The 23,051-nt window shown below is 39.6% G+C and overlaps 2 protein-coding genes across 2 annotated transcripts in view; both read right to left on the bottom strand.

Annotated features, from left to right (window-relative positions):
- Window positions 1-23,051, bottom strand: part of LOC135352059 (uncharacterized) — a gene marked incomplete in the record, with an annotated part of 851,949 nt that overhangs the window by 28,773 nt on the left and 800,125 nt on the right.
- On the bottom strand, window positions 22,128-23,021 carry LOC135352149 (probable small nuclear ribonucleoprotein G). The gene is made up of 4 exons (XM_064551353.1): window positions 22,878-23,021; window positions 22,742-22,764; window positions 22,496-22,620; window positions 22,128-22,382 (listed from the first exon to the last, which is right to left on the bottom strand). Exons 1-4 carry the CDS (start codon window positions 22,910-22,912, stop codon window positions 22,329-22,331), a joined length of 237 nt encoding a protein of 78 aa, XP_064407423.1. The 5' UTR covers window positions 22,913-23,021; the 3' UTR covers window positions 22,128-22,328.

Here is a 23,051-nt window from a genome sequence, read left to right as displayed (position 1 = left end):
CCTCATTTCATAAATGGTATCTTGAGTGGGTTGAAGAGATGCATGCAGTAAGTGTCAGGGGAGGAGCTAACTTTCAAGCTCATTTACCAAACGGAATCTTTCCAGGGTTTCAATACCACGATAACCTACAAGGATATCGTTGAAATTAGATCCCACATGCATACACACAGCAGTCTAATCTGTGTGACAGGTATAGATGCGGTATACATACAAGCATGCTCTTACCACCATTCCAATCTCGTAGTTCTGTTTATTGGATTCAGTGTCATCCATGACGATGCTCACGTATAGGGGTCAAACTCAGTACACCCATCACTGTAGCAAACAACATGATTGTCTGACATTTAAACGATGATGAGATCACCATAGACCCAAGAATTTGATTTATGGCCTCTGTGTGTGTGTTTACAGTTTGCGTAAGCTGAGCACGTAACGGTACTATTTTAAGCAACAATTCAAATGACTTGAGGTCCAGAGTGTTGCTACACTACTTAAGCAAACCAAGTAAGAGAATTAATGTACATCAGCAAAAGTACTGTGAATAGAGCATTTGTTCAGGAGAAGTGGAGATGTCGAGCCAAAGTAGCAAAGGCATGCATGGTCCTCATCCTATGTTGAATCCGTAACAGTGCTACAGATACTCTTTGAAAATCTAGGCACTTACTTAGGAGAAGTTCAAGCAAAGATACACATACATTTGTACATAATTATGAAGCTTGTGGGTAGATCATAATCATGATCAGCTTTGTTTTGTGGTTTAGTGGTGTGAGTACTCACTTCAACATTCAACTTTGAATGATTCAACCTACTTGAAAAGTACTGTATATGAAGAAGTGCACATACAGCTAAGGACACTATACATATCTCATAGTTTGCATGAGATGAGCGTGTGCATGGCATTCAAAACCAAATTGTCTGGCTAGTAATAAGAAAAAACTATCATATACAAACTTTATTGTTATCAAGAATGCTGACAGTGCTAACAGTACATATAATATTATTACTTGAGTGTCAGATAAACAGAGAAGGCGGCCTCATTTCATAAATGGTATCTTGAGTGGGTTGAAGAGATGCATGCAGTAAGTGTCAGGGGAGGAGCTAACTTTCAAGCTCATTTACCAAACGGAATCTCTCCAGGGTTTCAATACCACGATAACCTACAAGGATATCGTTGAAATTAGATCCCACATGCATACACACAGCAGTCTAATCTGTGTGACAGGTATAGATGCGGTATACATACAAGCATGCTCTTACCACCATTCCAATCTCGTAGTTCTGTTTATTGGATTCAGTGTCATCCATGACGATGCTCACGTATAGGGGTCAAACTCAGTACACCCATCACTGTAGCAAACAACATGATTGTCTGACATTTAAACGATGATGAGATCACCATAGACCCAAGAATTTGATTTATGGCCTCTGTGTGTGTGTTTACAGTTTGCGTAAGCTGAGCACGTAACGGTACTATTTTAAGCAACTCAATGCACAATCATTATCCATGCAGTATATAGTGACAGTAGTTTGGTTGTTTTGTCCGATGTCAACACACTCCTCCTCTGTACTGTGGACAGAGAGACGGCCGATTAACTAATTTACTTATCATTTTATAACAGCTACAAAATTATACTATTTTGTGTCCAATATTTTATTGTTCACACACATGCACCCCCACATGCCATGTATACACAGTAACAGCCGTGCAAATCGTAAAATAGGTGCCCAGTGCAGCTAGTATATATATGAACGAAAAGAGTCAAGAACAGCGCGCAGTGGCGGATCCAGACAGGTTCCATGGATTCCATGGAACCCCCTTTCACACAAGAACACACTGGAAATCAACTTACCAAGCTAGTAACTCAGCTTGAATGATCGTGATCTGTAGTGCAATTTATATGTGGGCAGGGCTCTCTAATGTGCATGCTCATTGCTTAGGAAAAGTGATGACTTTTTGGAACCTTACTGGCGCGGGCTGCAATAATTATATGTCATATAATTATTTATTTTAAATAAATGAGGACCAATTATACTCATGTATACTCACGCATGCATGCATGCATGACTGCAGACAATTGCTAATAATAAACGAGTGTTGCAAGCTGCGCTGTGCTAATGCCTCTCGCCATGTTATGCTTTCGCTCAAAAAGTATTAATAATGAATTTTACATTAAAATTGGTCTTGTGCTGATCCATGCCATCAATGATGATGGTAACACTACACTCATATCCAACTGTATATATATATATAGCGCAACTGTATTGTGGGTTAGCAATCCTCCACGAAAATTAGGTCCATGCTCATAGCTAACGAAGACACAATGTATGTACCCTACGTGTTTACAGCTAAAGTGATCGTACCAGGAACAATGGAAAAGGGTCACTACAATAGAAAGCTAGAATTGTGACTGGTTTGTTGTCTCACTCTGGGATCCTACTCCATGCAGGAGCCATACTTCTCTGAGACTCCAGGCTTCTTTGCTGTGATCCTAGTCCACAGTGCATATAGAGTAAGTCGCCGAACTCCGTCAGACATCAAAGTGCGTCAGGTAAAAGGGCGTGTAACGCAAAAAACAAACAAGACTGATTAAAACTAATTACACACACTAACAGATCGATGGCCATGGGACTACTATCCAGCGAAAACTTGGATAGGCCAAGTCGCTTCCAGTCCGAGCATGCAGTGATAACAAAAAAACTACCGAATTTTTCGATTTGCGCCAGAACGTACCGATCCCCATTTTTGCCAAACTACACAGCTAGAGCTAACTGACACAAGCTGAGTACAATCTAGATAGAGTGCAGTACAATTCCCAGAATCAGGCAACCCTGCAAAGCGGAGCTACACGTGTTTCTGTGTGAGGTTGTAAAGTGCTGAGTCAGCAATACTCCAGCTAGTAAGGCTTACTATACTTTGTGTGCTTACTGTAAGCACACAAGTGTTTAGAATACTGTGCAGGAGGTAACACTCACCTGCAGCATTATTATACAACTTTAGAACTGTACAATTAACACTTTGTTTTTTGTTGCATTGCTTCATTATAAGCCTACCTTTGATCAATAGTTCCATGGTGACCACCATGTGCATGTAGTATTTCAAGTTCAAGTCAGTTTTAATAGGTCTCTCAAAGGTTCATAAAAATTTTAACTAGTCTTCTTGTGCTGTTTTTCATGCGTGATATTCTATGCCATTTTTGTCCATGTAGACTGCCACAGCATGGTTAGAGAAGAGAGGCAAGCCTGTGCAGAGAGAAAATACCAATACTAGCTATGTATGACTGTGTGCCTTCCTATAGTATACCATACAATGCTAGATCTTGTTAAGTATTAATTGTGCTTTTTGTGGTCTGGTACACCATGCAGAGGAGGTGCGACAGTGATTTACGTTTACATTCCAGAAAGAGTACATAGTTTCGAATCTAAGTTGCCCCTTTAGTTCAGCTAGTTATTTATTAGTAAAACCAGTAGGTTTTACATAGGATTGGCAGTGGGTTTGCCCGTGTTTAGCAATATTTCAATTATTTTGACTCATGTTCAAACTGTTCTATCTCTGCAGGGAAAGGCCACATCAAGAAACTGGCTGAACAGATAGTTTATTTAGCCTTTTCTCTCTTTGTATCTCTCATTTCATAATCCATAAACATTTTAATGAATGAATATTTTCATTTTAAAAATTGCACTATTTCGACGTTTCACCGCTCTTTGTCTGACTGACTAAGTAAGTAAGTAAGTAAGTAAGTGAGTAAGTAAGTAAGTAAGTTTCTTGCCCAGCATTTACTCCAAGTACAGCCATCTCCAGGACATTCTGCACAGGGTTTCCAAACGACTACAACCTGGATTACAAAGCGCTTCTTCAGATTTGCGATTGCTTCCACGAGGCAGAAGACCTCTCAGTCTCTATTTCTCTTACCTAGACAATTCCGCCATCTTTAATGACTCAGCAATTGTGTTGTGGCCAATAATAATAGATAGGCGTGGCTAATAAACCGTGCGCCTAAAATCAGTGCAGCAGTGCTTTTCCAGAGCCTGAGGTGTTCCTTTTCTTCACACTGTTCAGCTCTAGCTCCCTTTCTCTGACAGGCATGCTATATGCACTGGCTAGATATCATGCTCTTAAAATGGCTGTCATTTAATACTGATTCGCAAATTCAAAATAATTATCAAGCAATAAATTATTACTCATTATACTATAATTATTAGTCCAGAGATATTCGAGAAGATATCTGATTAGTCCTGTCTTCTCTTCTTGTACTGCCTCTTGACGTTCCACTTATGTATGTCATGATACGTAAACTGTACTGAAAAAGAAAGGGAATCCGACTAGAAAAACATTTGCAATGTGAAAAATTGCTAGGATTGGCCAGGGGAACCACAAAAAAGCGTGGGAACAAGAAATCAGACAAGAGCATAACTCCAATCCGTTACAACGTCATGAACGTGTACAATACATAGTATATTAAATAATAGACTGTGTTCCAGATCCACCTATCAGCTTCCATCCACCACATCATTCCATGCAGTCACCAGTACGGTCCGTGCATGTTACTACGCATGGATGGACTGTGTGTACCTTTGCTCTACACTACATGTATTAGGAACATCAATTCATCACAAATCATCATGATTATGTGCCCCACATTCTAATGTATAATAAATATATATAGGGATTGGTCATCACTCCACCAGTAAAAATTGCGTGGCATATTGGCTGGGAAAACATGGGAAAACTACCAGTATACATGTGATTGACGTTGTAACGGATTGGAGTTATGCTCTTGTCTGATTTCTTGTTCCCACGCTTTTTTGTGGTTCCCCTGGCCAATCCTAGCAATTTTTCACATTGCAAATGTTTTTCTAGTCGGATGGTATATATAATTATGCTTGATATTAATTCCAAAAATCTTATGGATCAAAAATAAAGACGGATAATCTTGTGTTCAATAATCTACTGATACATAAATATTAATGCATGACTGTGTATACATGCATGAAACAGCTACATGTAGTTCTTTACAATCGGATTACAATGAATTGACCAATCAGTCCCCTCCCACTGCCACACTGAGGCAGGCTAGTATCGCTGATTTGTAGTGGGGTTACAACAAATGTGTGGTTACCTGGAGCTAGACCAGTGAGCACAAACGGACTGGTGCCTGTGTGTGTGTGTGTGTGTGTGTGTGTGTGTGTGTGTGTGTGTGTGTGTGTGTGTGTGTGTGTGTGTGTTGGAGGGGTTGAAACGAAAAAATAAATTGCGAGGAACTGCCTTATCTGACCGTAGAATTGGGTAACCACCTCTCCTATTTCCTTATAATGCATTTACAAATTAAACTTATGAGACATGAATGGCTGCAGGAATAACTAATTTCAAGCTGGTAAGCTAGCTAGCTATTATTTATATTCATGCTTCTAACTATTATTATACTATTACAATAATATGCAGTTTTATTTATTTGTACTTTATTACCTTCAACTCTTGTGATCTAGTCTTTACTTGCATGAATTGTGTTTTTTGGGTCTAATCTGCTGGTTTTAACTACTCTCAAGGGAGGCCAGGGGGAGGGGGTTTGGGTAATTATGTGTACATGTAGATGTAGTAATTGATAGAATTTGACCTGTTACATGTATGTGTCTTTCTGTGCGTTTTTAAGAAAAATGCTGTCAGCGCTGTGTCTTTTCTTTATCCTTAGTATTACTTTACATTATTACACATCCTACTATATTTATAGATTACAGTACTGTACTCATAATTAGTTATCTATGTACACATGTATGTTACTGGGGGGTGGTCATGCTGATCTGATTTCTTTAATTGACTAAAGGTACACACAACACAGAAACAGACAGAAACAGAAAAGCATACAGATGCTCGGCCTGGAGAGCCGAGAATGATGGGTTAAAGAGTCTTTAATGGTGCACCAACTCTCCCCATTCATCTGTTGCATTCAGTCACATACACATGCAACTACAGTGCTATATAACACCCAATAGTTATTGTACATCTATTCACATTGGGGCCATGCTGAATAATTATTGTAAAGCTGTAAAACGTTGAGGTCAAGCTGACATAAATTATAAGACTTATCTTCTAACTTGGACTTGATATTGGTTGCTGTGATACTTCAAGTTGGCTTTTAAAAGAAAACTTCTGAGGGGGGCTTAGGTATAAAGTACAACCCTGTATTGTCTGGGTCAGGTTTTGTGGTACATGTAGTTGATAGTGTGATTGGGGAATGTGGGTTCTTCTATGTGGTTAAACTAGCTGAAGCAAGCATACAACAAACATTAACCTCAAATTTTGGTTCTTAGAATTAGCAACAGGCATCAAATAGATAGTAGTGTGTGTGTGTGTGTGTGTGTGTGTGCGTGTGCGTGTGCGTGTGCGTGTGCGTGTGCGTGTGCGTGTGCGTGTGTGTGTGTCTCAGCTTGTGGTGGCAGCTACTAAAGGCATATATTATCAGTGAAAACAAGAAAATGCTACAGAGTCTGTGTGTACACTGGAATAGTGAATGGTAGTGATTAGCTCACAATCTGTAGATGTTCCATCGGGCAGACGACACGTGAATTCACTGATACGAATGTCAGCAGTTGGTCCAGTTCCGGCCCACTCCACAGTCACGTCACCAGATACGGGGTCAACCTCGTACTGCTGGCCAGTGAATACCACACTACACTGTGTGTTGTCTGCAGGAGTTGGAACAATAATATAGAGGATTACCAGTTGTATAGCTACGTAAATATACATACCCTCTACTAATTGTAGCCGAAAAGTTTAATATGTCGTACGTGTCTCTCGTGCTATTATGAATAGTGCATGAATGCAGTCTTATACCTATACGGAATTTTCTGTTTTCAAACATTGGAACATCCTGATTGGAGCAATATGGCACAATAGTTAGAGCAAGGCTATTGATAGTCGCCCTGCTTGTGGCTGACTCTTGGTACCATTGTCCAGTGTAGCTACCAGTAGGGGGAGAACCTGTGTGTGTGTGTGGAGGGGGAAAATTAAGATAGAACATTATTTTGTTACTATTATCATAGCCACAAACATCAGGTGTATATTATTATACTTACAGTCAAACTCGGCTGTTCTCACTAAGACTTGACACAACACTTGAGCACACCTGGATATGGTATAGTCCACAGTGAGGCTCGTACCATAAATTTGTGGAGAATCATTGAACAGAAGAAATTCACCTGAATGGTAACATAGATGGAATCAGAAACAGTCAAAGTGTTGGCAGGGGACACACTCGACGGCACAACACTGAAAGATTGAGAGTCCTCCACAATCTGATCGTCCACTATTCCAAACTGGAGTTCGTAGACACATACAGGCTGGTTTAGGGCAGTCCCAGCAGGAATCATCAATACAGTCTCAAAATATTCAAAGTCCTCGTTCAATACTGCATGTGTTTATGTGGAACAACAACAGTCTCAATAGGTGTCGCATAACAGCTCAACTACCAAAGAACTACGAAATGCCTCCTTACACTCTTTGAAATTAAATGCCAAGGTACATTCTGGTTCTACTGAAATTAATATCAAGCCATTATACAGCACTATATTAACTAGCTATAATCTATTCTTTCTGACCTGCCGTGTCTTGAAGAGGAGTCAAGGTGATGTCAATGTCACACTCTAGTGCACCTCCAGATGGCAGAGAAGTCAGCACCACACATACACTGCTGTTGACAAAGTCAGACTCAGTCACTGTTATACTGCCGGGAGAGAAGGAGGCCGTTGCAGCTGTGCGTGTGTGTGTGTGTGTGTGTGGAGGGGAGATATTTGTATGGCCATACCGTATTACACAAACATATGCGAACGTTGCGAGGGTCGATCAATTCACAACCATAAAATGGCAAAACCGTAAATACACAAGATCCTAGCCGGAATATAATTATTACTTGGATCACAAAGGGTCAAATTTTCTACTGATTTGGCTGATTCGCAAAGATTTTTCACCAGCAAAATATTATGTAACTTAAAGCTAAGCTTCCCAAATGAGATGTGTAATTATAGTTTTGCCACTCATCATAGGATGACACAATCATTATTTCAGGAGTATCTTACAGTTACGATGATGACAGTAACTGAATTGATTTCAGACAGCTCCACCTGTGGCGTCACACTGGTTACCGTGACAACAAACTCTTCCCTGCCCTCTACAAAGTCGTCATTGCTGATAGTCACATTCACACACTCTGAGTCCCCGGACAATGAACTAGAGCCAAACTTAATCTGGAATTCCCCTGGAAGAGAGTAGTCCATTCCATTGGTTGCTGAGAGTAGGGGGAGAAGCAAACAATAAAGACATGCTTAATCACATGCATCAGTAAGGGAAAGGTTAGCAACTGTGGTTTACGTGGAAGTACATTTTCGAGGAACGTTCATCGTTTTAATTGGTACAGCTGTATATACTGTGGTATGTAATTGGACTTCTAATTACAAATACATAAAATGAACAAATACAAGCTATTTTATTGTTGTATGTTTATTCTAAACCTACCTGATTTGTTGTTCCCAGGTACTGCAGACAGAGAGAGAATGATTGGACAATCCAGTCCACCCCCAGGTACATTAGAGATGGTGGCACACACACTCGCTACTTCATCAGACTCCATCACAATCAGCTGATCAGAGTTGAGGCTCACTGACAGAACTGGTGGGGCACAATACCAACAAAGCTAAAAAAATACTGAAGTAGAGCATGCACATAACAACTTCTCAGATTAATCACGGTACTTGAGATATAATTTCCAGACCATGCAGGGAACTTAGGTAATTTCGAGGTTAGCTATCTATGGCTACGTAACGTAGCAGCATACAATCATAGATAAATACATGATAGGTTTTATGTAGCCTATGTATATAATTTCAGCTTCAAACACCACATATATGTAGCTATGTGCATGCTTGTATACCATCTTCCAGATTCTCTGTAATGTAGACTGTAGCAGTATCATCCGCTGAGAAGACACAGCCAAGGCTAACATTACCCCCCATCACACTGAACCTCTGATCATCTCCCTCGTAAACAGTGTCATTCACTATAGCAATACTGAGACACTGAATGCAGCCATCAACCGTAAGAGTGAGGACACTGGGTTACCTTGATTCATAGCCCCAGGCATTGCCGTCAGCTGCAGTACAATATCACACTCGAGTCCATTGCTAGGGATACCAGACAGAGTGGCACACACATCCACTGAGCTTCCTTCAGTTCCGGTGATGGTAGCACTGTCAAAGCTCCAACTAGGTACTGGTAGGGGAGAGAAATGTGCGTTTGAATACTACATACAGCTTTTCTTTTGTACTTCTAAATAACTTAGCTAGATCAGATAGATAAGTACATATGTACTTCTGAAATTAACAGTATTGCTGGATTCTGAAATGAAAGTGAAGACAGAAGGATACAGGGAAATAGTGGAAAGTAATTATTAAAGGGGAGAGGGAGAGGGGAGGTATTGGGATTGAATACGTTCACTTACTATCAGCCGTGGCCTGTTGGAAACTGAGGTCTGCAGTGCACTCAGTACATATCACATATAGGGAGCTAATGTCAGAGATCATTACTTGCAACGTTTCAGTGTCTTCAAACAGATTGTCCATCACTGCTGTGACGATTACTGGGTCGGACACGACAAAGGGCGGAGTCAGCGAGAGGAATGTCACTTGGAACAGAACAGGAATGCTGTAGTCGCTAGCATCTGTGACGGTGAATCAAAATGTGATACTGGAACCAAGATATCTGATCATAGAATAAATTCATCTGTCGCCATTTAGCTATTCTGATACAATTTGGAGGTGAAAGGTCAATGCTTTGATTAAACTATTACATAAACTACTCACTAGTCTTCCCCTGATCGATGGTTGTCAAGGTAACAGTGAGCGAGTTTTCCTGGAAACCTTCTTCTGGAATACCTGTCAGGTTCAGAACCAGACTGACAGATAAGCCCTCGGTACCAGCGTAGCTCGCAGCATCAAAACTAACTACAGCCCCTGAAAAAACATAAATACATCATTATCTCTCAAAAACAAGTTTGTAATCTAAACACACCATTCAAAAACTTACAGAGCTATACAAAATGCATCTTTTGGACAATCCTATAACAATCCTATAACTTGATCGAGATATGGGTATTATACTGTCGTGTCAGTAAACGCTATAAGCTAAACAAAAGGTTGTTGTGCAGTTGAGTACTAGCAAGTTGAATTAAATTTCATTGAGTATATGTACGAATTGTAAGACAGGGTATGTATGCATGAAGTCTATAGCACATCGATCACTGAATTGCATGCACTCACACCTAATCACAGCACAGCTTACATGCATACAGCAACCTACGTACTTTCATTGTTCACAATGATGATGTCCATTAATCTGAAATTATCAATTGCTAACAAGAACACCATCACATTCTCATCATCCGTGTCGAATATCATATCATCTATAATCTCAATCTGAGCTAGTGTAGAGAGAGCCCCCTCCAGTTCAGCCCGTGAGGTAGTCTCTCCACAGGTACCAAATGAGACTATTGATGGATTGTCCGCTCGATAGTCCATATTCACAGCTGCAAATTAAGTAGCACGATCAATTTACATACGTGTACAAACTTTAGTGTACAAATATGTACATGTAGCACTGTCTATATAAGTATATAATTATACATAATTATGTGCTTACTTGCTCCACTTGGACTCACAAAGAGTTCATACTCGATTAACCCCTCCAGTCCTCCGGCAGGTACGTCCGTGATTCTCAGCAGATAGAAAACAAATTCGTCTACTCCCTCCACCACCGTGAGATCACTTGATAAGAAGTTGAGCGTAGGAACTGCAGGACACGATAATTATGTATGTTAGTTCTGATTAACATATAATTATTGTAACAATGAAGCAAGTCGAACTAAAATTTCTTTTCGTTACCAATTCAAAACATGTGGTCTGCTTTTTATGAAACTCATAATTGACACGTAACTTAATTATAATAATAATATATATATATAATTATTATAATCAGTGCATGCTCAATTTTGTCAATCTCTCAGAAGTTGCAATTGGTAACAATTATTTGGTAAAAGCTTTAATTTACTATAAGTTATTGCATGCTTGTCAAGGTTATACCGAATAGAAGGTAATTTTCGTGGGGCAAAATATTCATGGTTTTCGTGGTTGAAGATCTGACCACGAATATTTTACCCACGAATGAAGCGACCTTGCCTACCTTTTCCTGCAGTGCAAGCTCCAACCACGAAAATATTACCCACGAAATGTCTCAATAAAGCTGAACCACGTCTAATCTAATTTATCGGACAGCAAAAAACTTTGGAAATTGTCCGGATATAATTGGAACAGATTTTTATAGAGCATGCGAAGTGTCCGGAAAAAATTAGAACAAGCTAAGCAAGCAGCTGCATGCGAGCTAGCTAGAACAGTGTATGACTGAATAGTTGCACTATAGCTATAAAAACTAGCTACTCTAACTGCAGCACTCTAAGTCGTTACTTGCCGTCTATGAATGTAACTCAACTTTTCAAGGTATTGTCCGGATATTTAGTAATATTAAAGCACTGGAGTGTCCGTTGTATTAGAATAACGAAAATTTCCCAAAAGAGTGTCCAGGGTAATTAGAAGTGTCCGATAAATTAGAAGATATAGGGTAATTATGCATGCAGACTTGTTATAATTATAATTATTGTATGTACTTAGTCTTAGTCTATATGTATTACTATTGTAACTTACTATTTGTGTTGGTGATAACAATAACGGCCTCACTGACATCAACTAGAGCATTGGCAGAAGACAAAATAGCTGAAAATCGTTGATCACTTTCAAGAATGTCATCTTCCAGTACACTAATAGTTACACAATCCTCAGAACCGATACTTGTTTGACCAGCAACAAAATTCCAAAAAAATTTCCCACGGGATCATAATCACTGACATCTAAAGAAAAAGTACAAATTAACAAGCAAGCGATAATTATATAGTTTGTATATAATTATATATATTATACGTACATTCAGCTAGTTTACAAACCAATTGACATTGTAAGTATACTAATGGCACTCAAAACGTGGTGGAGCAACACTTTCTAAGAAGAAAGGATTGAACAATACCGTGAAAGAGAAATCTCTATAGTAACTATATATAAGGCTCTCTGTGAGTCTCTATTATTATGTAGATAAGAATACAACGTAAAATAGCAATGAATAAGGCTATTCATTTCTCTATACATGCATGTATATTTTAATCACGTACCTGCAGTGTCAGGTGCAAGCTCAAAGCGGAGTTCAATGTCTGTATCGATGTTGCCTGACGATGTGTCCACCACAGAAGCACAAACAGTGACGTTGGTACCTTCATCTCCAGTGACAATGGCAGAGGATACACTTATGGTAGCATCTGAAGTGATCAAAACATTCATTGATGTCATTATCAAAGTCATGATACCCAAATCAGAAATTGCGTATAAGCCATTCTGTCATAATTATTATGCTGTATATAATTATAATAGCAAATTTTTGACCAATTTTACAAAATAATTCGAGACCGAAGACTGATCTCACCTTCAAAGTCACTGATGGTGACGGTGGTACTGGCAGTGTCACTGGCTAGAGGATTAATGTAGTCAGAGTCAGTCGGTAGAGATATCACAAACGAGTAGAATCCTTCAAAGTCATTATCATCGTTAGCATCAATAGTCAGAGAAAATGTTGTGTTTTCAAATGCAACAAAATTGATGATCATGTCAGCAGGGTTGAAAGTGACATCATTAACATCTGTAATTATAACCATCAATTAATTGTCATTGCACATGCACAAGTCCAGTTTTAGTGGCTTACCTGTTAATGTATCAACAGCGAAATCAACACCAAGTGTGAGAGAGAAGTTGCTTTGCAGCTCTCCTGTTAGTCCAGTGAGTCTTCCAGTCACAGTGAGGCTACTGCCCTCAGCAACACTGTAGTTAGCTTGATCGAATGCTACACCAACTGTTGATTGCTCTACATCATAATTAATGATAAACTCTGCAATGAATGCCTGACACACGTACCGTTATCAGTGATGTTGATCTGTACCGGACTTGGCAGAATTATACTATCAGGTGGACCATCTACTTCAAGAATATATCCGTGATCGAACTCTAAATCATCATCATCCTTAACGGATGTTTGAATGAAATGGATCGCCTCTCCAATTCCGAAAAATGATAAACCATCACACGGATCACACTGACCAAAGACGAAATAGCTAAATAAAGAATCTGGACCCTCAAAAAATCAATGCCTTGATCTGCAAGGTGAATATTGCACCACTATAATGCATGACGCTACGATAAAGCTTGCATGCTTATACATACACGTAAGTTCAAAGATCATCTTAGTACAGTCTGTGCATGTGTCAACATTTCAAGCTGGAGCAAATTATAATTATGGCATGTACGTATAATTGTCGACGTATGCTGACAGGGCAGTGTAGACATACATAGTATAGTGAAGGCACACAACACTGAGAACAGAAAACACGAAGCCAATACTATAGAGTTGTCACATGTATATGCAAAACCATGGACTATACTTATCAGCATACTATATGAGACAAAAATCCACTTCTGACAAAAACATTATTACTTCAGACAACTCAGCAGCTTTTTGTATTGACTTACCAGAAACAGTGGCAGGAAATCCAGTTGTGGATACAGAGAACAAGACCCGGGTAGCAAGACGAACAGGCTCTCCATCTATTCTGCTCAGTGCCAAAAGAAAATCGACCTCTTCTTCCATTTTTTCATTGACACTTAATGGTCCATGAACTAAAGAAAGTTGAAAATCACCCACTGGATGAAAAGAAGTGTAAGTGAAAGTGCATACTATTAGAAATAATTATTGTTTCTCAGTTACCATCATCATCAGTAATAGAAACAATGAGGATTGCAAGACCCCTTTCAGCATTTTCAGATCGCAAACGTATAGAGAAACTTTCTCCATTCTCTTCGAGAAGGTTGTCATCGACTAGACTGACAGTCACACAGACAGAATCACCGGCAGTAGCACCAGCTGGAATCACAGTCTGTAGACTACCCACAGATGCATAGTCACTGGTGTCTGTGGAAGAGGAAGATGCTATACAATTAAACAGAAAGTTACTATCAGAGGCACAATAGCTCGTAAATGATCACATGAATACAAAGGAACAAGGATAACAAGAAACTCAGGTGTAACACAGACCTGCAGTATTGGAAAACAACTCAAAATTCACTATAATATCGGTCAAAATGTTCCCTGGTGCAGCCGAGAGCATGGCACAGGTTTCAGTCAGATTGGTACCCTCCAAACCCGTTTCTGTGGAAGCTGTTACCACAACAGTAGCATCTGAATAAGGGTGAAAGATATTTAGCATGAAACAGCCAGGTCAATAAAGAGTGTCGTCTATATCTCACCATCAAAGTCACTGATGGTGACGGTGGTACTGGCAGTGTCACTGGCTAGAGGATTAATGTAGTCAGAGTCAGTCGGTAGAGATATAACAAAAGAGTGGAGCCCTTCAAAGTCATTATCATCGTTAGCATCAATAGTCAGAGAAAATGTTGTGTTTTCAAATGCAACAAAATTGATGATCATGTCAGCAGGGTTGAAAGTGACATCATTAACATCTGTATACATGTAATTATAACCATCAATTAATTGTCATTGCACATGCACAAGTCCAGTTTTAGTGGCTTACCTGTTAATGTATCAACAGAGAAATCAACGCTGAGTGTGAGAGAGAAGTTGCTTTGCAGCTCTCCTGTTAGTCCAGTGAGTCTTCCAGTCACAGTGAGGCTACTGCCCTCAGCAACATTGTAGTTAGCTTGGTCGAATGTTACACCAACTGTCGATTGTTCTGTGGAGATCAATACAATAATTATACTGATATATTCTTCAGTGAATGACTGACACACATACCGTCATCATTGATGTTGATCTGTACCGGACTTGGCAGGATTATACCATCAGGTGGACCATCTACTTCAAGAATATATCCATGATCGAACTCTAAATCATCACATCCTTAACGGATGTTTGAACAAAATTGACCGTCTCTCCAAGTTGGAAAATTGATCCACCATCACACGGATCACACTCACCAAAGATAACATAGATAAATGATGAAGATGGGCTGTCAAAATCAATGCCTTGATCTGCATGCAAGGGAATTATTGTGAACAATTAATTACTGTGAACAACATCACCAAAACCCGTATGATTCTTGAAGCTACTTGAAATATACATTGACTCCAAAATCTCAATAACTTTAGTGCAGTCTGTATATAATTATGAACAACGTTTCAAGCTGGAGCAAATTAGAAGCAGCTTCTATTGAATTATGCAAGCTGCGCTGTGCTAATGCCTCTCGCCATGTTTTGCTTTGCTCAGGTATTCAGGGGCAGATCCAGGAATTGGGAATAAGCCAGGGGGTTCTTAAAAGTGTTACTGACATTATTTTTACTAAAAAAATGGTCATGACAACAGTTATCAGAAATATATAGCCAGCCCCATGCACCCTCTTATAATGCAGAGAGAACTTTGTAGCTATAGCTTGCTCCAATCAATATAATCTAGTAGCTAGCTAGTGTATTACTGATATGAAATAACTGGAAGGGTGGTTCATACGAACCCAACCCAGGGGCGGATCCAGGAAAAATGAAAGGGGGGGGCTAGTAGAAAGGGGCAAAGCCCTGTACGAGGGTGGCGGAGCCACCCAGGGGGCCGGTGGGTATGGGAGGGGGAGCATCCCCCTTCCGCCTCACCGGAGGCGAAATGTTTTGCTTTTTACAATTTGCTCACACTTTTACCTTTGAACTATCATATTAATAAGTGAATACTGAATATGAAAAAGTTAATACAAAAAACTCGTTCTAATCAACAAAAGGATGTATACTGTAGATGTTACATCTACATTCATGCACTCTTGCAGGGTACATAAAAGAATCACAATGCCTACCCAGACTGCACTGAGAGTGAGAGGAGATAAGGCTGCTTCCTTGCAACTAGCTGAAAACGTCTGAAATCTGCTCCATGTTGCAGCTCAACAGCATGCACAATAGCCTCCTTCACAAGGCATTGTGCTAGGAAAAGAGGCCTGGGATATGATCGAGGCTACAAAACATTGCACAAGGAGCTGACTCAGCAACAGCAATAGTTTGACCTATGCAACTTTATTAGTTCTAGCTAGCTAGATCTAGCTAGTATGTCCAGCTAGCTAGCCTACATCCTTTATACTGTTAGTAGCTAGACTTGGCTATTGTCTAGCATCTCTTAAGTCAGTGAGTCTACATGCAGATGCATAAGTAACAAGGTTGGTGGCAAAATTGTTGTAACCTCAGACTAGCAATACATAGGTAGTTTTTTCAAAAGGGGGGGGCTTCAGCCCCTCAAAATCACCCCTGGATCCGCCCCTGCAACCAACTGACCCTGGATCCGCCCTTGACTCCAATACGCCGTACTGGAGTGTTATAATTATGTATTCGCATATCTTTCACAACTACCATAATTATATGGAGGTCAAACCACTTATAGACACAGACAGCTCTTCTACACGGTTAGATGCATGCTCCTTCCCTTTGTGTGCTCCTGGTATTATTACTAGTAGTTTGTATAGAAGAGGGGCTTAACTAGAAACAGTTCGAAGTCTATCTGATGGCTTGATGAATAATCTTCAGCATGTAGATCTATAATGTTAAAAGTATTTTGCATTTCCTGTCAACGAATAATTTGAAAAGGGGTGCCATGGATCTGCAATTAGGTCAGACTCGGAGTCTGCTTCTGGCTGTACAGTGTACATGCATGCATGCATGTATACAGATTTACAGCTCATTTCTGACGAATTTTTCAGGCTGAGTTGTATTAGCTGTTACAGTACTTCTCTTGTGCATGAGGAATCTATACTCGAAAATTTAATCAATAAATACTAGAACCTCACATGTATGCAAAACCATCGCTACTCTACTTAGTAGCATAGTTAATACGAGACAATAAAAAAATATTGACAACAAACATTATTGGATTGACTTACCAGAAACAGTGGCAGGAAATCCAGTTGTGGATACGTTGAACAAGACCCGGGTAGCAAGACGAACAGGCTCTCCATCTATTCTGCTCAGTGTCAAAAGAAAATCAATGTTTTCTTCCAATTCTTCATTGAAACTTAATGCTCCATGATCAGTAGCCAAAGAAAGTTGAAAATCACCAGCTATATAGATGAATATGAAAGTGAAAGTGCACACTATACTAATAGCAGTTACCATCATCATCAGTAATAGAAACATCGATGGTATTTGAAGAACCGACTTCGGCATTTTCAGATTGCAAACGTACAGAGAATCTTTCTCCATCCACTTCCAGAAGGTTGTCATCGACTATACTGATAGTCACACAGGCATGATGTGACGAATCGCCGGCAGTAGAACCAGCTGGAATCACAGTCTGTAGACTACCCACAACTGCATAGTCACTGGCGTCTGTGAAAGAGAAAGATATGTAATATTGAACAGAAAGTTACCATCAGAGGCACATATAGCTGGTAAATTATCACATGACCATAAAAGAATAACAAATCTACCATAATTATAGACAATCAGGTGTAATTAACACTGACCTGCAGTGTCAGGAATCAACTCAAATTTGACTATAATATCGGTCAAGATGTCCCCCGATGTAGCCAAGAGCATTGCACACTTTTCAGTCAGATTTGTACCCTCCAAACCCGTTTCTGTGGAAGCTACTACCGCAACAGTGGCATCTGAATAAGGGCAAAAGATATATAATTATTTACTATAATTATATTGCATGAAACAGTCCGGTCAATAAGTGTGTCGTCTACATCTCACCATCAAAGTCACTGATGGTGATGGTGGTACTGGCAGTGTCACTGGCTAGAGGATTAATGTAATCAGAGTCAGTCGGTAGAGATACCACAAAAGAATGGAACCCTTCAAAACTGGGACCATTTCTAGTATCAACAACCAGAGAAAATGTTTTGGCTCCACTGGCAAGGAAATTGACATTACGATTGAATGTGACATCCTGGGAAGCTGCGTGTCGAAAACCATCATTGTCACAGTGTACACAAATCCAGTTTTAGTGGCTCACTTGTTAGTTCATTAACAGAGAAATCAACACCAAGTGTGAGAGAGAAGCTGCTTTGCAGCTCTCCTGTTAGTCCAGTGAGACTTCCAGTCACAGGGAAGTTATTGGGTTCAGCAATAGTGTAGTCAGCTTGGTCGAATGTTACACCAACAGTCGATTGCTCTGAGAAAAAGAGTAACAGACGTTGCATGTGTTGATACATGAAACTTACCATCATCAGTGATGGTTATCTGCAGGGGGTCTCCTGCAGTTATCCCTGGGGGGTTTGTTGATGCTAAATCAACACTAAGAGTGAATCCATGCTCAAACTCCAAATCATCGTCATCCTTCACACACAGCTGTGCCTCCCTCTGCAGGTGGTCTGGGGTGCAAGGGTCACACGGACCAAACGTAACCGTGAGGGATCCAATGCTAAAATCGACACCTTCTTCTGCAATTATTCGTCATACATAATTGTACATCACAGATGGAACATTTGGGGTTATTACCAGAAACTGTGTTTGAAGGTATTCCCTCAGCAACCAGTGTAACTGAGACCACGGTAGGTAATTGCTGAACTTGTGTTCCATCAATTCTCGACAGAGTTGCTCGATACAGAATGCTAGCCTGACTGCTTTCTATAGTTTCCAATGCTGAGCTGTTGCTAAGGGTCATTTGGTAAGTGGCTGCAATAGGGAAAATTCAATCAGTACGATACAAAAATGCTGTCTTACTTGTGAATATTAAAGTCAATGGAACCCCTAAATTAATTCAAAAGAACCACGTACCAGCCACCATGCACCGTCTCGCAAGATGAATGGTTTTACCATGTGTTCTTTAGACATAGCAACGTTTGCACGTGAAAAAGAGACTGGGTAAACTCTGTGTAGAGACTCGTCTTACGTTTGCCCCACGTTATTTGTGGCAACTCAAATGGCTAGACTGCATGCGGTTACCATGCATGGATTATTGACGACTAGCCTCAAATTTGGATTCAAGGCTAAGGTCCGACAGGCGCGGTGCAGCTCATGCAATTAGCTTCTCATTAACTCAGCAATAATTAACACACGATGTGGGCGGATAATTATTGGACTAATTGCTAGAGCTGCACCGCGCCAGTCCTCCGGTAGTAGTACGTAGTAGACTGACGTTACGAAAACCACAGCCATTTAATTTCTGATATGCTGACTAGGCAACACAATATTCTACACAGAGTTTTACCAGTCTACTGTTCACCGTGCTTCAGTAAAAAAGACATTTTGTTTATATTGAAGTAGAACTGAAGTAGAACATGTTTAATTAGTGGGCGGGGAAGTCTAAAGGGGGTGTGGCTCCCAAAACATTTCGGTGCTTCTGCGCGCTCAGAGATGGTCTGACACGAGTATAAAATTGAGTTATTTAGTCGCATGCAACGTTAAACACTTGACCTATCCCAATTAAGCCTAATCGAGGTATACTCATGTCGTACCTCCTCTGTTGCGTGCTCAGGAGAAGGGTGATGAACTGTTTAATGTAACACTTAGCCTCTGCATGATTATTCTCTAATACTTGTTAAAATGGGGGGAAATCGGTTTAGAAAGGAGGTTTTGCAACAATGTTTCAATGGTTTATATACTTTCTCTAACGGTTTGGATTTGAAACGTCTGATGATGATTTCCAAGGGATCGATCACACACTGATAATTATCACTTGTTGATGTCAGTGATTCTGGAATGTAAACTGACCATATTGTCACTTCTAGTGCAGCTAGTCTAACTGTTGGTAAGCATGTACAGTGTTAAGGGGAGATGTCACTGGCTGTCTAGTAAATTTGCCTGATTAATTATACTCCAATCAATTTGTTGGCTGTCTGAAATTGTTGGTCCTCATTTCGTTACTACGGGCATTAATTTGGAAAGTTTGGCAGGCTTCAAGTAACAAGAAAGCTATTTTGTTGTAAAACCACAATAGTAAATTACAGGCCCTTCAAAGTAACTGTTACAGTACGTAATAACTGTATCCCCTATAGCTTGTTCTGTGCATGTGGTTAGCAGTGAAACACATAAATAGAATACAGTGATGCTGTGTTAGTTATGATTATAGTGGGGTTCCGGTACACAGGATAATTACAATTAATTATAGCTAACCTTCACCTAATTGTCCTCAACTAAGAATCTGTTTGCCACAATGAGATTGGTACAACACACAATTGCAACATGCAGAAGCTACACAGGCACAGACATGATTTAAACTTACACAAAACAGTTAGTGTGACAGTATTAGAGTCAAGAAATCCATCACTGTCAAATACCCTGACAAAGTAATCGCCTGCATCTGCTTGTTCCGCATTCGCAATTGTCAACGTATCAGTAGTGGCTCCAGTGATGTCCCCACCATTGGGAAGGGAAGTACTATCCAAATGCCATTCATAAGCTGTTGCACCTGCAGCTACTACAGAGAACATTACAGTATCACCATCGTCGACTGTTCGGCTTGACGGTTGAGTGCTGATACTCAGCACTGCAAAGAAATAAGGAGAGATCTCATAATTATTGTAAGGTTAAGCAGTATACACATCTAAAAGTTGCAGCTGAGAAATAATTATAGATACATCAATCAGTAACTTCTCAAACACAAAGTTGAAGCGCTAATATATATAGGCGTAAAGAGCACATTCACTTTTCATTTGCAGCAGTTCATATAATTATATACCACAGTTACTTTGCAGTGCAGACGTTGTTGAGCTATATATATACGTATATTATACACATAAATCATCAAAATAACTTTTTCGATACAAAATTCAAAATAATTTATTGCGAACTACAAATGCAGCTATATTATACGTACCTCATGCATTTCTGCATTTAACTTAACAGCCATAACATAATACACAGCTGGCTACATGTATATATACATGCATGCGTACTGTCACGTGTTCGTACGTATAGCTAACCTTGAGACTTGACTACCTGTACACACAGGAAAATAGCAAAAACTCTCAGTAGAATTGTAAACATGGCACCAGCTTTGGCAATAATTATGTCAAAAACTAGTAGCTTGCAAAATGCATTCAGCAGCTTTTATACACCTAAGGTGTTATTGACAATGGAATTCCATGTGTATACTCAGATGCATGCGTATATCCATTGCAGCTATAGTTCATGGAAAAAGGTATGCATTAGCAGGAAAATTAATTTTCAACACTTGCATGGGGCATCAAAATTTTCGAATTAAAACACTTTGTTTGGCATTAACAATTTCGAGGTTATTGTGCATGCAGCCATATACTGTATGATGTCATAGGAAGTGGTATGCCATAGACTTTCTACATGAAAATGCTATGTACGTAGTTTCTTAATCAATAATAATATTATATGCTACTTAATTATGCATGCATGGCTATCCCATATAAACCATTCAAATGAAAGTGAAAAACTGCATGCATGATTGATCATACCGTAAAAACTGGATTATTAGCGTTTGCTCGATTATAAGCGTATCTTTATTTTAAGCGCATGCTCAACTGCAGGTTTTTTGTAGCTAGCTACTCGCTTTTTCGAAAGACATTTTTTGGATAACTATAGCCGGACAATTAGATGTAAAAGTCCCACGTATAATAGTATACTTCTTACATGCGTGCAGTAAGAGTGCATGCCAACTGTACAACTCTCGGAGTTGAACTCTGTACTCTCTCCGTTAAGAAAATTGTACATACCAGACTACTAGTACATGCATGCATGCAGTCAATTAAAGTATATACAGTATTAAATAGTGGTCACACTGAGACACTGCATGGTCATTATGTCTTGGTGCGCATCATGTGCAAGCGAGATAGATACGGTAGAGTGTGTTTGTGTGTACCATAAGCGTTCTAATTATAGAACCAGCCTCAGTGAGGACGCCCTCTTTTATAACGCCCATTATACTACCATCCATATAAAATCTGGTACATTGTTTTTAGATTATTTTTTATACTGGTTCTATAATTAGAACGATTACGGTACCATGCATTCATTACTGTAAAGCTAAAGGCACTGGACAGGTATACGATAATGATATAAATCAATGAACCAAACCATAAGAGTTAATTAAACAGGACAACTATACCAGAACAACACTGCACAAAACGCGATAAAACATGAGACACAGTAGCGTGTGAAACCAAACTATTAAATCATAAACTGCAAGAGTTCTGTGTTCACTAATGCACTGGGCGGCATACATACCAAAGATTCAGGAATCACGTTATTCTCTCCAGGGCTTCGATCAACGCTATACTGTTTCCACGAATAACCTGCAAAGGAAATCAATAATTTTATTAATTAGCAATTCCAATGATCTTCTTACATACTAACTGTGACAGCTATAGGTAGATGCGGTACACATTAACTACAAGCACGCTCTTACCACCATTCCAATCTCTGACTTCTGTTTATTGGATTTCTCCTCTACAGTGTCATCCATGACGATGTTCATGTAGGGGTCAAACCCTCTCAGCACACCTGTCACTGTGCGTCCACCATTCAGCTTCACTGTATACAAGGGCAGCAAGAGAATAGAGGTTACAATCAAACAACACAATTTCCTTGGTACTACAAAAATTATCGTAATTATTTCAAGACGTAGCCTGTAGCTAGATACAATATTGCTTACATTGAAGTCTCTTGTCAATGTACCTAGAGGAGACAAATAGAATAATGGGTTAACTGAATAATGAGCTTTATATAGAAAAATATTGGGTTTTTAATTAAAGTGCTGGGCACGCAAACAAATCTGAGCATAGATTTACTTTTTCAATTCCGGGGGGAAAGCCTTTCCACTCATACTGGACTTAAATCTCGAGAAAATCAACTATCTATGAGGTCTCTTTTGACAAACAACTTCAAAGAAACCACGTGGGGAGAATACAAACTGGTAGGCTAGCTTCGAATCAAAGCCGCTTACAAACTCAAGTGCGGCTTTG

Source organism: Halichondria panicea, chromosome 1 (assembly GCF_963675165.1).
Source record: "Halichondria panicea chromosome 1, odHalPani1.1, whole genome shotgun sequence".
Taxonomy (NCBI): Eukaryota; Metazoa; Porifera; class Demospongiae; order Suberitida; family Halichondriidae; genus Halichondria; species Halichondria panicea.
Note: the sequence above shows the minus strand (reverse complement) of the source record. Positions and strands in the feature narration are given on the sequence as shown.

Excerpts from the sequence above, each read along its gene's own strand:
- LOC135352149 (XM_064551353.1), bottom strand. The coding sequence starts at position 22,912 with ATGAGTGGAAAGGCTTTCCCCCCGGAATTGAAAAA. Across the intron at positions 22,765-22,877 it reads TTCCCCCCGGAATTGAAAAA|GTACATTGACAAGAGACTTC; the intron begins GTAAATCTATGC and ends TGTCTCCTCTAG. Across the intron at positions 22,383-22,495 it reads AGTCAGAGATTGGAATGGTG|GTTATTCGTGGAAACAGTAT; the intron begins GTAAGAGCGTGC and ends TTTCCTTTGCAG.